This window comes from Pristis pectinata, chromosome 9, assembly GCF_009764475.1.
Source record: "Pristis pectinata isolate sPriPec2 chromosome 9, sPriPec2.1.pri, whole genome shotgun sequence".
NCBI lineage: Eukaryota > Metazoa > Chordata > Chondrichthyes > Rhinopristiformes > Pristidae > Pristis > Pristis pectinata.
The window spans coordinates 58,602,491-58,619,097 of NC_067413.1; the positions used below are offsets into that span (position 1 = coordinate 58,602,491).

General features: G+C 40.2%; 1 protein-coding gene across 1 annotated transcript in view; it reads left to right on the plus strand.

The window, feature by feature from the left end:
- Nucleotides 1–1,523: 1,523 nt before the first annotated feature.
- The window catches only part of tmem64 (transmembrane protein 64), a 62,290-nt gene continuing 47,206 nt past the window's right edge, over nt 1,524–16,607 (plus strand). Inside the window, 1 exon segment of the mRNA XM_052023810.1 lies at nt 1,524–2,815. Coding sequence (XP_051879770.1) covers nt 2,117–2,815 — 699 coding nt within the window. The 5' untranslated portion in view covers nt 1,524–2,116.

Below are 16,607 nucleotides of genomic sequence, written 5' to 3' on the forward strand. Positions count from 1 at the left end.
TTTTAGCTTTCTTTATTGCTGATATGTTTGTATAATCACCTGTTTGTCTGTAAACTTTTAGTGATTTATAGTACATTTGGCTCTATGCTTTTGTAGTTTCTTTGTCTGCAAAATTGAAGTGTGATTCAGTCAATGCCTGTTAAAACAGGTTTCTTATCTAATCTGGTCCAGGCCAATTTGCAGTATAAAAGCAAAGCATGTGCTTGGGTTCCTTTGTTACCTTCTGGACCTTCTGGACAACATCATCTCCAGATCTAACATCTGGAAACATTGAGGAACGAATGTGAAGAGAGAATTAGATGGGAGCATATGTTATCTTTTATAATCTCAACATTGCCATGGGCTCTGTAATAATCACTCCAAAAAATGTCAAGTCTCTCCTCTGAGGGAAGTACAAGAGGTTTGTCCCTGAATATCCATCACTGCATTGTTGCTAATTATCAGTTATCAATGATCTAATCCCACCATATCCCACTGACATAATTCCATTTTGACTGGATTTAAGTCTGATACTTCATCAAGTCCATTCCTGATGAAGGGTCTTGGCCCAAAACGTCGACTGTCCATTGATGCTGCCTGACCTGCTGAGTTCCTCCACCATTTTGTGTGTGTTGCAATGGTTTATTCACAATATTTTTGCTCCGTTCTTAAATGATTTGGTTAATGTTTTACACTCTCACAGTTATGTTCTGCATATTGGGAAGTTTGCTTAATCGGGTCAGGAAAGATATTGCTTCTGTTGCGTTAGATTAGATCAAATTTGCACAAGAGTCTCATCGATGACATTATGGCATAGCTTCAGATTTAATCCTGACTGCTGGTGCTGTCTGTGTGGAGTTTGCATGCTCTCCCTGTGACTGCCTGGGTTTTATCCAGTTTCCTCCCGCACCTTAAAGACATGAGGTTTGGTAGGTTTACTAACTACTGTAAATTGCCCCTAGTGTGTCGGTGAGTGATATAATCTTGGGAGAGTTGATGGGAATCCAGGGAGAATAAAATGGGGTTATTGTAGGATTAGTGTAAATTGATGGTTGGCGCGACTCATGGGGCCGAAGGACCTGTTCCTGTGCTGCACCAGATCAGCAAAAAACTGCTGCAACAAACAGCCTGCCGGATGAACTCAGAGGGTCGATCAACATCTGTGGGAGGGAAGGAATTGTCGACATTTTGGTCCGAAACCCTTCACCAGGAGTTCCTCCAGCAGAATGTTGCTCCCGATTCCAGCACATGCAGTCTCTTGTGTTAGCAGAAAACTGCTGGTGGTTGCAACTAGCTTCGCCCCTACATTTCATATTAATGACCTTTCACCAGAATCGATAACTTACCCGAGACGTTACTATCAGAAGCACACTAACATGAGTACAACAGTCCTGTCACTGCATACCTCGCAGACACCGATTTTTTTTCCCCCGCCGCCCTTCTAAATCTCTGTATTTACTGCCGCAGAGTTTTTGTTTTCAAAACAGGGCGCCAATCAGTCACGTGGAGGAAGAGCGGCAGCATTCTGGGTGCGCGGCCGCTGCTGAGCTGCAGCGCCGAGCCGAGCGGAGCCGAGTCCGGGCGGATGGCGGCTGCAAGTCGGCGCGGGACAGATTCCCGGGGAGTGGCGAGGGCTCCGCGCGCTCCGGGTACCCGGGCGCGTGGTTTCCCGGGGCCCCGCTAGGTGGCGGGGAGACAAGAGACTGCTCCCCGTGCTGGTGTGTTATTTTTTTCTTTGCAACCTCTTCCTGAGGGAGGATGAGTCGAGAAGACGTGGCAGGAATCCTCCTCCCGTCCACTAGCTGCCCTGTCACAGGCAGCGGGAGCATCTAAAAAAAATCTCTTGCTCAGCCTTCGGGAATATCCCGTCCCATCCTTTCTCCCAACACCCGTCTCCCTCCCTCCCCCTTTGGTGTGAAGTCGCTGCAGCAGGAGCCCTTGGGAAACACTTTCAGCCTCACTCACTCCGCCCCAGGTCTGCAGCTACGCTCAATGATGTAGAGTTTCGGCAAAAAAGTGAGCGAACCTTTCCGAGTCGCATCGGATTTTTCTGTTTATTTTTTGCGCATTTGGAGATTTTTGAGGAGGAGTAGATTTCTGCGAAGCGTTATGATTTAATTTCTACTTCCGATTCAATATGTGGAACGCTGGCGTTGCATCCTGGCTGTTTTTTACCAAAGTGTTGAAGAAGTTGAGCAAAGGTCACTTGGCATTGAGTCGGAGCTTGCAGAGACCCTGCCCCAACTCGCTGCTGTTGAGCCAAACGGACGCAGTGGACGTGGCTTCGTACGAAGAGCGAGTGCAGGTGAAGCCGGAACTAAACCTACAGCACCAGGGCATGGAGAACGAGCTGCCCATCCTTGGAGACCCCAAGGCCACTTACTGTTTGAATAACTGCTTAAAGAGCTTCCTCCTGATCTGCGCCTTGACCATCGTTTGCTTCACTTCTCTGGCGCTAGTGCGGCGCTACCTGAAGGATCTGCTGCTGTGGGTGGAGAGCTTGGACAGCTTGGTGGGGGCATTGCTCTTCGTCGTAGGTTTCATCGCCGTGTCATTCCCCTGCAGCTGGGGTTATATCGTGCTGAATGTGGCTGCTGGTTACTTATATGGCTTCGTGCTGGGGTTGGGGCTAGTGGTGGTCGGCGTGTTGATCGGGACGTTCATCGCTCACCTGATTTGTAAGCGGCTGCTGACAGCGTGGGTCTCCGCCAAGGTCCGGGCGAACGATCAACTGAGCGCCGTGGTCAAAGTGGTGGAAGGAGGTAGCGGACTGAAGGTGGTGGCTTTAGCCAGACTCACTCCTATTCCTTTCGGGCTGCAGAATGCAGTGTTCTCGGTTAGTATTGGTGTTGATCTCAAAATTAGGGGAATAATTAGAGGTTACTTGGACGTGGATCATCTCCTGGCGTTAACAGATAAGGAAATTCACTACAAGTTTGCATTTTTTTGCAACTTGATGCTCAGAGGTAAGCTAGTCAAAACGTAAAACACCAAACATTTTCCTTCTAGCTCCTGGGAACACGGGAATCTTGCCCCTTAATTTGGGATGGGAATCTAACAATTTGTGTAAAATTGGTTTAATGAACTGTTTTGCAGCATGCAGTATTTTGAGGGAATGCACACAGATTAGTTATAATTCCATAGGCAGTGTTTTAGCACTGGAATATAATCTTCCTCATCTTTCTCTAAATCTTTTTGATGTTTTAATTCTACAGATGGGTGGCATGGGACAGCTTGTGCTTGTTAAATTCCCAATGTGGGCTAATTGTTGATTCTTCCAGTCTGGAGATCATTATGCTGCACCTGGAGAAAAAGAGCAGCAATATATTTAACATGGTGGAGCTTACAATTACTTAAGCTTTAATTAAAAGCACTGTAATGGTCCGGACAGACCTTGGTTTTTGATAGCCTCTTTTCACTTGAGTTTGTTAACCTAATAGCAAAATCAAACCTGACTTGTAGGAATTAATGTTAAATTACTTGCTGAATATTGTTAATGCAGATGACAGTATTTTAATTGAGATTATATGAAGGCAGTGTAATCTCCTTCCTGAGCCACAGAATCCTGTTAAGTTATTGCACTGCCTTAAAGCATCAGCATAACTGATAACCTTTTGAGAGTATAATTTTAGGAGGTATTCATGCATTCCTCTCCATTTGGACGTTGAGTCATTTGGACTTTACATTTTTTGCTATTGCGGGAAATATTTAGAATAGATAAGTGAAAGAAATGGATAATTTTGGAACAATGATTTAGTGAAACAATTAATGTTGAATTATCAATGCTGCCTGACTTACTGAGTACTTCCAGAATCTTACTATTTAGACTTCTAGCATTTGTAATGTTTTGCATTTGTGGCCAGTGCAGAGTTTTAAATGTCTTTAACAATACAGTTATAAGGGTTAATTTTGTTGCAGTAGTGACTCATTCCTAACAGTAAAAAAATAAACTTTTTGGTTATTAATCAGAGCTTGGTATTAGTGTGTCTGCAGAGAAGATTATTATCTGGGTGGAAGGGTGAAGAGATTGGCAGTATAATTTGGATCTGTCCATAGAGGTATCATCTGAAACTACAACCATAATTTCACACACCTTTCATGTTCTTTACAATAGCAATATGATGCGACTAATGCACATAACAATCACCAGAAGTTGAACGGCAATCTAAGCAAGTTTCCAACATATTCCAAATTAAAATTTCTGTATGAGCTGTGAGTCGCATACCAGTAATATGGATGCTGTTCTCTGTGCCAGTATTTCCACATTGAGCCTAATGGGGTACTAGGAGAGAAATTGGAGCAGCAGTACTTGTAACTTATATTGCTGGTAGTGTTCACAAAAACTACTTGTCTGATATAGAAATGTAACTTCATGAGAATGATGAAGTATTTGTTACAGATTAAAACAAAGAATGCAGTAGCCTGTTTACAGAAATATTACAGCATGGAAGGAGGCCTACTGACCCACTGAGTCTGTGCTGAGTCTATGCAAGTGCAATGGTTGATCTTTCTTTCTCCCACTTCTCATTGACCTACAAATTTTTAATTCCATTTTGAACACTACAATTGAATCTGCTTCAGCTACCTACCCCCTGCAGTGCATTCCAGATCCTAACCAGTCTTTTTTTTGCCAATCACCTTCTCTCTATTTCCTCTGGTTTTTGACCCTTTGGCCAAAGGGAACAATTTCTCCCTATCTGCTGTGCTGCCTCTTCATGGTTTGAAATAACTCTGTCAAATTGCTTTTCAGCCACCTTGAATAGCCACAGCATTTCCAGTCTTTTCATGGTACCAGAGTCCTTCCTTGAATCATTCTAGTTAATCTCTTGTGCAACTATCTAAGGCTTTCACATCATCCGTAAAGTACGATGCCCAGATCTGGATACAATGCTGCAGTTGTGTCTGAATGAATATATATTGTACAGGCTCATCATTGACTTTCTTGCTCTTGAACTTGATTGTTTCTTCATAAATCTTGGGATCACACTTTTTTAAATCAATTTTTGAATTGAACATGTCATTTGCATAAATAGTTCTAGATAGTAAATTTAATCCTTTTGTTTTTGAGGTTATTGTTGATATTAGGTTATGAACATGTTCAAAACTGGAATAGCTGCTGAGGATTGAAGGACAATTAATTTAAAAAGTATAGAGAGAGCCCTAGTAGCTAACAGCCACTGATTATATTTAAAGCATTATGTAACATATTAAAGGAGAGAATAATTGAGGACCTTGAGTAATATAAGTTAATATTTAGTGAGTAAGGATTGAAATTAAGCTTTTGCTTTGACAACAGATCAAGAGAGTAAGGGTGAATAAAATGTTGGCCTTTATCTCCAGACAGTTAGAATGCAAAAGCAAGTAAGTGATATTTCAGTTGTATGTACTGTTGGTTAAACTCCATAGGGGCAGCTGCATTCAATTTGGGCACTGAACTGTAGGAAAGTCTTAATGGAGCATGAAACTACTGTGAGTGACTGTTAGAAATATGGCAGGAATAAGCTGCTCAAATACTTAAGACTTTTTTCTTTGTGATGAACACTAGTTTGATTTCTTTAGTGGTGTTCTATACTGTTCACGTCAATGTACTGCAGTGAGAACCTTATACCTTTGTGGGGGGGGGCAGAGGGTGGGGGTGGAATACAAAGGAGGTCAATAAAACTCAGCGAAAGGAGGATTACAGGAAATTAGCAATGTTTGCACTGTAATCAAAAAAGATGTTAAGGAAGATTTATTGTAGGTCTAAAGTCCTAGGCAATTTGGACATACACCACTAATTAGATGTACTGCAGGTGATCAACAAGTAGTAAAGGTAAAAATATCCCTCTTAGGCAGTCCCTTGAGAATGAGGATGACTTATTTCCACTCCAGTCCTGAAGTGGCTGATGAGGCTATGGAGGCAGGAAGTATTTGACTGGGTGGTTTGGAAGGTAGTGCTCTCCTGCTGCTGATGCATGGTTTCTCCATGCTTTCGAGAAGGGCACTTGAGGCTTGTAATGCAGTCCTAAATTGTCAGCCTCCATTATGAATGGTCGTGGCCAGGAATTCTCACGTTGGTGGGCGTATGTTATACATTTCATAGTAGCTTTGAGAATATCCTTGAATAGTTTTCTCTTTCAAGCTGGTAATCCCTTGCCATGATGCAACTCTGAATAGAGTCTGCTTTGGGATTTTGGCGTCAAGCCTGTAAATGGCATGACCAGAGCCTCAGAGCCAGCTGAGTGTAAGTAGATCCTCTGTTGACCTGGAAGGGGACACTGATGTTGGCTCACTTTTTCTGCCAGTAGATTTGGAGGATGTTGGTGCTGAGATGATGACTTGATGGCCTCAATCTTACTATTGGAAGTCTGGCGACTTTTAGTATGTTGGTGATGGTGGAGGACATCAAGAAAAAGTATTGTTCAAGACAGTTTGCAATAGAGAAAAGGAGCCTAGGTTTCCTTCACAGCCCAAGAGAGTTAGAGAACAATAATTGCATCTTGAAATGTGGAAAGGTGAGAAAACAACTTGTCAACTATGCCAGAAAAGAAATGGTAGAATTAATTGTTCTTTGGTGATTGAAGCACAAACATTTTTGGGTAAAAGACACAAAAACAATGTAGACTTTTACCAAATTAGTTGGAAAAAGACTTTTTGAATTGCTTCAAGCTCTGATAATAGTTATACAGTCATTGCAAATGAATATATTGCAATGCCATGTAAAAGTGGTAGACTTGGACTGTTTCAGAGGTCAGATTTGAAGCAAACAATTTGCAAAAATGAGAGTATCAGCAGTACTTGAATCATGGATACATTAATTACTTGGGCATTGTTCCATGCACTGCTCTATATTGCTGCTTAAAAATAAACTTTTTCTTTGGATTCTGAAACTTGAGTGCAAATTTACAAATGAAGATCTTGCAGCAAAACACAAAATAAAGTTATAGAGAGCACTGATTTACAAAACAGCTTGAGGGTGACAGATGTTAAGTACCTTGGGACTAATATAACCTAAATGTAGAAGAAATTTGGCTTGAGTTGTGCTTTCAAAAGGTAGTCATCTGCCAAAATTTGTACGATCAGATAAACATTTGAATCTTAAAATTGTAGTTATCTTTAAAATATATGCAGTGTTTGAATGATGGGTATACTTTGGAAATTTGCAATATGGGCCATCCTGCGTTATGAACAACTGATTTATGGACACCCCTACATTTGAACAAGCTCCCATTATGTTTTTAAATTCAAAAGTCCAGTGTACTTATGTTTGTTGTTTTGGCAGAGCTAGTTTCCTCCCTTTTGCCACTTTTAGTAATTGTTCTTATCAGTCGTATGCTTTTGATGCCATTTATTATAATGCTGTGAAGGTATGGTTACCATATCGACTGATTTTTTTTGTATGTTTTCTGACTTGTGGACAAAATTGACAGGCACATCTGTAAAAATGGAACCTGTTTATTACCCGGGGACAGCCTGTACTCTGTATTGACCTTGGAGGAAACAAAAAATAGATTTACAATAAGTTTTAAGTTCTTTTTGTGTATGGCTGTTTGAGCAACAGGTTTAGATATTATATGTCGTGATTGTGGATCCATTTAGTGGCTTCAGAATTTGTGATATGAATCTTTGCCTGTTGGGTGTGGCTGGAACTGCACTTGGAGCTATTTTCATTTTCCATATGTATAGCAAATGGGTGCATCTTCCCAGTCTATTTTCAAAAGGTGCAAGGTCACGAGATTTTCCAAAGCATGTTAAAGCACAGGCCTTCCACACTCTTATCACAATTTGAGATAGAGAATCTTGGCATTTAACAAGAATTGCATCATTGTACACACTTCATAGTCCTCATCTCATAGTGTTGACTATTCTAAACCAATCCATGAGGTTTGAGCTGCGTTGTTGGGGATGTGAGATTTTCTGATAGTTGGAGAGCCCCATAGCATAATGCTATTACAGCGCCAGTGACCTGGGTTCGATTCTGGCCACTGTCTGTAAGGAGTGTGTACATTCTCCCTGTGTCTGCGTGGGTTTCCTCCGGGTGCTCCGGTTTCCTCCCATAATCCAAAGACGTGCGGGTTAGGAAGTTGTGGGCATGCTGTGTTGGTGCTGGAAACGTGGCGACACTTGCGGGCTGCCCCCAGAACACTCTATGCAAAAGATGCATTTCACTGTGTTTCGATGTACGTGGCTAATAAAGATATCTTATCTTATCTTCTCTATTGAATCTAGCACTGTGCACTCCAGAGGTCAATAGGCTGGATCATCCACTGCTTGGAATCTCAAGCTGAATCATTCCTACAGTTGCACTTCCTTTGGGCACCTCTAACAGCTCACCACTGTCAAAGCACTTTGAGTAATTTTTTATGTTTGTGATAATGAGAGACATTTAAACACAGTTCCAAAGGTATTAGTTGTAGTCATATAGCACAGAAATGGGCCCATAGGCACAGAGTCTGTGCTAGCCATCAAGTGCCCATTTACACTAATCCTACACCTATCTCACTTTAATCTTCCCACATTTCCATCATCTTCCCCCACCCCAGGTTCTCCCATTCATCTAAACACTTTACATTGGCCAATTAATCTATCAATCTGTGGGTCCCGGGAGCACGCTGGAGGAAAGCTATTCAGTGGCAGGAAGAACATGCAAACTCCACAGAGACACCACTGGAGGTCAAAACCAAACCAAGCTGTGAGGTGGCAGCTATACCAACTGTGTCTCATACAGATCAAAAATTTAAAATTGTACTAAACATTTGAAGTACTAGAAATTAATGAAGGATGTGAAGAAGTTTTAAAAAAAAAACGTAGAAATGACATTTCCATTCAAATGAACAGGATAGTGCTACATATGACAGCTGTCCTTGACCTAAAGCTTTGGATGTTTATGCTTGGCTTCTGGACTTGGTTGAATCCAGCAGTGGCGTGGGAGGCCCAGGTGCATTGGCGTCTGGCTCCAGCTTCTCTCTAACTTCTGGATTGCAACGTGCAGGCATGAAAGTGGGGAATGATGTTGCCCAGCATGCTTCAGCCATTGAGTGGTTCTCTGTGGAGCTGTGCTCCAGCCCAACATCAAGTAGCATTGTAGAATATGCAAAATAGTGCAATGCTGGAAATCTGAAATAAAAATAAAATGCTGGAAATATCTTGCACCTGTGAGGGGGGACGCTGGCTTGGATTCTCTGTATACTCTCATTGAGCAATTTACATTTTGAGGAAAATCAATTTGATAATCCGTTTTCTTATTATATCTACCATTCTTTTATGGTCCTTACTGCGGGGTGGAGAATGAACCACATGCATTTCTTCCAGTCTAGTGTACTGCATTCAATACTCTCAATGTGGACTCCTCTGTTGGAGAAATCAAAAGCAGATTTATGACTGAGCCTCCAGTTGCATGTCTGTGCAATTCTCAATCCCATCCTCTTCTAATTTCAGTTTTTGGCCTCCCTCACTGTTCTAACAGGACCATTTATTCCATCTAGGCTTGTTGTAAACTTTGGGACCCATGATTCAACAATTTCAGATAAGCAGCCTTTCTTGTTTGTGTGAGAACTGCCAGCTGTGATGCAAGGCCATTGATTTGTAATACTAGGTTGGTTTTCTCTCTCCAAAGATGGTACTTGACATGCTGATTAGTTCCAGTGTTTTGTTTTCAGATTTCCAGTAATTGTAATTTTTTGAAATTTCTAGCATTTTTTATTAATCTGTACTCATTGATCTCCCACTATTTCCACCTCCAGCAAAGCCTTTCCCACCCTCTTTTAAATGGCATCAGCAGCATTTGTCAACTTGATCATCACTCTATCACAGATACTCCCTACATTTTTACCACCACCACCACCACCACCTCTGCAAATTAAAATGCACTTGTTTTCAAACTTTTCCAGTTCTGAAGAAAGATCATTGATCTGAAATGTTGACCCTGTGATTCCCTTCACAGGTGCTGCCTCACTTGTTGAGCATCTCCAATTTTATTTTGTTTTTATTTCAGATTTCCAGCACCTGCAGATCTTTGTTTTACTTCTGGAGAACTTGTTGGTTGCAGTGCATTTGACTAAGCTGTCACAATAGGAAAGATGCTTAGCTAATATTTATGCAGGGGAATAATGGTGGTGAAATATGGAAGAGTTGAAATTAAGGTAATTTCATTTGAGGCTACTAGGTGTTACACTGTGCTCAGTCTCTATCAAAAACCAGTTTTGACTTTTGTTCATTACGTGGCATGTGAGCTATTTTGTCAATGTTGCTTATTTTGATCAAAAATTAACTCTCATTTTAACAAATGCTGAATTTGTTGGTGTATTGCAGAGATTTTGCCTCTCTAAGATTTTAATAGTATTGAAACTGAAAATGCTGGAAATACTTGGCAGGTCAAGGAGTGCCTGTGGGGGTTGGTGAAGAGGTAAGGGTTCAATGTAATGACCTTTTCAGTTTTACAGAAGTGGGCACATTACAACGGAAAAAGCAGTGTGGAGGATGGAGGTGTTTTATTCGCGCGCGTGTGTGTGTGTGTGTGTGTGTGTGTGTATATACACACATACACATGGAAAATTACATTTTTTGAAAAGATGGATAGAATTCATATTGAAGATGAAAAAAGGAAAGAATTTTAAAGGATTTTATTGATCTGCTAGACAAATGAAATAAAGTAGTAAGTGGAGTGGGAGATACATCTTCAAACAAAAAAGGGCAAAGCATATTTTGAGGCTATATTTTACTAACTGGTCTAATTTAATGAAAAAGAAAGCTCCTGTTACTATTTTCTAGGCCTGAAATAGAGTGCTGAATAGAAATGTAATTCAAACCAGGCAGCTGAGTGTTTGTGGGAATATTTAAAGCTGCGAAGGAATTATAAAAGGAGTGCCATTGGGATTGTCTTTTGTGTCCCAATGAATATTAGTTCCAATAAGGATCTTAATACCAGGATTTTCAAGTGTGCAAAGAAATTTGAAGGCAGTTTGAAAAGGATGTGAATATTTTTGAGGAACTGGGCTGGTGGATGGCAAATGTAAGGCACTGGTTAAATTACTTTTTTTTATGTAGAACCAGATTGTGGAAAAGATACTGAATTATCATACAGCATTTGATTAGGTTAGAATCTTTTTTTTTGTCTTTTAGAAGAAAAGAATTGAATTGTCAGCCAATATAGGGCTGGCATTGTATCACAATGCTGATTCAGTGAGGAGGTGGTTACTTTTTATAAAACACTCACTGGTCTTCATTGTGCGATTTGTAATATTGATCACTGCATTTTGAGGAGGGTGGATGAAACATAGGATAATTTTCCTTGGTTATTGTTGGCTAACAGCAATGTCTTAACTCCTAGTTAGCTGAATTGAGAATTGGTTAAGGAAATCAAACTTTCTCCATTGAAAGAGCAATAACTGTGTTTATTTTTGACATTTCTAAAGTGGAATCCTACTTAAGGAGCTACACACTGGGTAATGTTACTTAAGAAAAAATAGTATCCATGGTGTTTTCAGATGTTTTCTTTAAGGATAATGGCAACGAGAAAATTGCAAAGCATGACAATTGATTTGTATATAAATTTTCTTGTGGAGAATGGAAATGAGTGGGCTGAGATCATAATAAGCTGATCTTTTTGGTCAAAACGGGCTTATATGTAACATTTCTTGACACTTGCATATCTTGAAGGGTAACTCTGAGTTTGTAATCTCCCAATCATTCTTGTACTTTAATCGTATATTGAAACTGTTGTGCATCTTCAAAGGAAAAAAGATCATAATCAGCCATATGTGACAGGATGCTACCATTTCTTTTTCTGAATAAGTAAATACCAGTAGCTAATATTTTTTTAAAAAATCTGTTGACAATAAAAATCTGTGTCTGGATCTGCAAGTTCTGGTTATGTGGATATTGCACACTCTGCTCAGAAACTTGCACTTGGTTTCTTTGTACTTTAAAGGAATAAATAAAATTCAATATGTAGTGAGTTATGTATTTCAAATAATTTTTTGTTAAGTATCCATTTAAATAAAAATACTTGACAATAAATTTGGCTAAAATTGCTTTTTGATACTCTATTAACATTTTTTTAAATTACTTAACCATGGCTATTTTCCAACAGATCCACATAAGTCTGAGTAATTTTAAGGTATTGTGATGTATTAAACTAGGTTGGGTCCCTACTGATCCTGGAAATGATGGGCAACAGAGAAACATTTACCAAAAAATATTGCAAATACTTGTATAGGAAGAAATTCCTGGCAGTCTTCTGATTTGGAGTATGTTGATGTTCAAATACTGTGCATAACATAGCTAACAAGTTGGTTAATTCCTCTATCAGAAATCATTATTGCAAAATAGTGCTTTCATTCTTCTTTATCTTTGTGTCCTATTTACATTGGTCGGTACCATACTTAAAGGTAAGTGTGTCAACTGAATTTGAAGTTGCAAACTCAGCTCTCATCTTTGAGTTCCCCAGTAGTTTGAAAGAGCTCCTATTACTCTAGTTTCTCAAGGTTATTTACCCATAGCTGATCAAGTACATTATTTCACTTAAGACATTCTGCAGCTTGTGGATGGGCACCTTGAAGATCATCATCAGTTGCCGTATTTTGTTTTAAAACAACAATCCATGATGTTTTAGGAAAAGGATAATTTTACCATTACTTTGCCTCTGCATTTCACTTGGTCTGGTATAGATATGACTGCAGCCCCACATTGTGACTGATCCACCAGTCTGGGTTTTGCTAGGTTCCATGTGCAACTGCAGCACTTCTCAGTATTAGATGCTAGTAGATTTTCGGCACTGCTGACAAATGTAGAATTCCTGAATTTACTGGCTATGCAACACTGCTGATTTCCCCAGATTAAACCTGGCACAGGATCTGCAAGTTCATTCATATGAATTTGGATTTTAGAGTTACGGAGAAGGAAGGAAGAATAAGGTAATATTTTACGTATTTAATGATTTGCAAGTGCTTGTTTAAAAAAAATTGACGTTATTAAATTTAAATTTTTTAAATTTTCTGACATTCGTAAGCATTGAAAAACCTTGATGGATTTGCCAACTAACAAATCTGGGGACTGGGCTTTGCCAGTTCCCAAAAACTCTGAGGAGTTCGGAGGGTGATCGTGCTCCAATATATTGCTTGAAAGCCTGTTACTGCTGCTCAGGGCCTTGCCAGTCAAGTCCAGGTTAGCAAGATCAACTGGTAAATTTGGGGACAATGGCTCTACAGGGAAGTCCAGGCTATTGTGCTCAGTGGAGAGTCAGGGATACAGACCCTTCAGCCCAACTCGTCCATCAAGATGCCTACCAGGTTACCTTGTCCCATTTGCCTGCATTTGACCTGTATCCGTCTAAACCTTTCCTATTCGTGTACCTGTCCAAATGTCTTTTAAACATCGTAATTGTAACTGCTTCTATCACTTCTGGTAGCTCGTTTCACATACCCACCACCCTCTGTGTGGACAAAGTTGCCCCTCAGGGTTCCCTTTAAATCTTTCCCTTCTTACCTTTGATCTGGACAGGTGAGATAACTTTAGTGGGACCTTGCCAGAGACTGAGCTGCAACATAGCACTTTTGAATTTTAATGAAAATAGGGGGGAGAAAAATGGCAGATGCTGGACATCTGAAATAAAAAAACAAAAAAGCTTGAAAACCTCGGCAGGACAGGCAGCATCAATGGAAACAGAAACTGTTAACATTTTGGGTCTGAGACCTTGTATCAGAAAACAAAACCAGTTAGTCTGGGTTGCAGGGAAGGTGGGAGAGGTTAATGGGAAGAACAAAGGAAATTTCTCTGGGGTGAAATGTGGCCACTAAGGAGTAGTTAAACTCATCTGTGTGATGTGTTGTGAAGGCTGAGTAATGTTATACTGTCTGGCCTCCTGTGACATGCCAAGCAGGCTAGAATATACAAATGAAAGGAAAAGATGGACAGCCAGTCCTGACACTAACAGCGTGTTATCTAAAGTCGGAAAATTCACTGTTGAGTTGTGAGGCTGCAACTTGCCCAGGTGAAAAATGAGGTGTTCCTTGAGCTTGTGGTGGGCTTATTGTAACAGTGCAGGAGACCACAGACAGAGGTCACACTGGGCATAGGATGGGGAGTTAAAGTGCCAATTATGTTGTATTTTGAATTTCTCTTATTTTTGCATTGGGTTCTTGTAATTTTTGTATAATACTATGCTATCTCACTAGTGGGAATGAACATTTGACAAGATTATTTCAGTTAACCTATGTGATTGGATGTAACAAAGTACAACTTCACATTTACCATGTGTATGGTGGTGCACTTTAGATTTATTACAATGGATGAAATGCAGAAGTCACTTAAGCTCCGAAATGTCTATTTATTAGCATTTGACAGTAGCTCTTTTCTATTTTGCTTCAGTCACTGAATGTTGTTTTTGTGAACAAACATGAGTATTCCTGAATAATACTTATATGTGTGCCATCTATCTGTAAGTTTCTTTCAAGAAGGATAATTTTGCATCTGACTTTAAATTGTAGTGGTGCCACCTAGTCCTGCAGTGACACTGTAGAAGTCTGGGAAATTAACCAAATGGTTGCTGTTCTCAATCTTTTAATGATGTTTGAATAGTGGTAATCCAAGCAGAGCAAATTCCACAGCAGTGCACATAGCTGAAATGGTAAAAGAGTAAGTGACTGTGTTGAACTTCCATTAATGGAGAGAGCACTAGCTTAAGCTGCCAGTTCCAAATATCAATTTTTTAAAAATCTGTTTATTATATGAACAGGTGCTGAAAGTATGGCAAAGACATTATGCCAAAGAGTTATATTTTTAGCTTGTTTCACATCATGCTACATAACATTAATTGATATTTTCTATCTCTCTGATTTTCTGGAGTTGAAATGATGAGAGAGCTCATGAAGAAATGCACTGCTGCAATTTTGATGGGCCAGAAGACCTTTCTCTGTTTTGTCCTTTTCTCTGACTTATTTTCTTTCAATTTCTCTGTTTAGCTGCATAGGCTAACGTACATCTGGTTTTATTCCTATCTGGCCAGTTGTCGCTTCAGAGTTGCTCTACATAGATCCCTTTCCTTTTTGTGCCTAAAATTTATCACCTGCTTATTAGCGATCATTGAGATAATCTGGAAGCTAATCAGGCTCCAGTTTTGCTTCTCTTAAACCTTCCACAATCTTCAATCTGCCAGATGCAATCATGTCTGCTATGTAGTACAGATGACCAGAAAATTATTTTTAACTAAACATTAGAAAGCCCCCACTCTGGACTCTAGCCACCGACTCCTTGAAGTCACCCTGGCAGTTGTATGAGACAGAGCAAACTAGTTCTTGCATCATTAAGACCACAACCGTGCACACCTAGAACCACCTACTTCCACTTCTATAATAATGCATAACTCTGTTCCAGCACAGCTTGTCTCATGCAGGAATCATGATTTTTTTTTATTTTTGTTACTTCTTGGCTTGATTGATGTATCATGTCTTGCCTCTTGTATTAGGAACAGGCCTTTTGGCCCGTGATGTCTATGCTGACCATGATGCAAATTCAGATGAATCCCACCTGCCTGTATATGGTCTATATCCCTCAATTCCCTGCCTGTTCATGTGCCTATCTAAATACCTCTTAAACGTTACTGTTGTGTCTGCTTCCACGACTTCTGGCAGTGTGTTCCAGGCACCAACCATGAAGTGGGGTTGAGGAGAGAATGTGCCCTGTCGATCTCCTTTAAACTTTGCTCCTCTCATCTTAAAGCTGTGGCCTCTAGCATTTGACATTTCTATCCTGAGAAAAAGGATTCTACCCTATCTATGTCTCTCTTAATTTTATATCTATCAGGTCTCCCCTCAGCCTCTTGATGCTCCTTTCCCAGCCTCTCCTTGTAGCTAATACTCTCTAATCCAAGCAGCATCCTGGTGAACATCTTCTGCACCCTCTCCAAAGTCTCCACATCCTATAATGAGGCAGCCAGAACTGCACACAATACTCCAAATGTGGCCTAACTAAAACTTTATACAGTTGCAATATGATTTCCCAACTTTTGTACTCAACACCCTCACCGATGAAGGCAAGCATGTTGTCTTTACCACCCTACCTACTTGTGTTGCCACTTTCAGGGAGCCATGAACTTGAACCCCAAGATCTGTATATCAGTGCTCCTAAGGGTTGTCCTTTTACTTATTTTACTTGTTACTTTATTATTAATTTTCACTTCCCAAAATGCAACACCTCCCACTTAGATCTAAAATTCTGCTGCCCTTGTAAAATACAGTTTCTAAATCACAGTTGCCTTGTGTTTGCTCTTTGTGAGTAGTGCCTCAATTTCAAAGTTATCACTGTTGTTCCAATATTGCTGTTGGTCTTCTAATCTCTCTGTAATTTCTTATAGCTGTGTAACCTTCCAGGATATCCACACTGTTCCATACCTGCCCTTTTCAACCTTCTAGATATTAACAGCTCCACTACCAATAGTAGCTGTGCCTTTTACTGCTGTAGCACTAAACTCTGGGCTTTCATTCTTAAACTTGTGCGCACCTCTTCCTTTCCTCTGAACCCCCTTGGAGCCTACCTCTGATCAGGCTTTTAATGGTACACCCAATAACATCATGTTAATGTTTTTTGATGGTGCTTTTAAGAAGATATGTTTCAGAATTAGCCATGGCTACCTGAGCTGTTCCATAATGGCT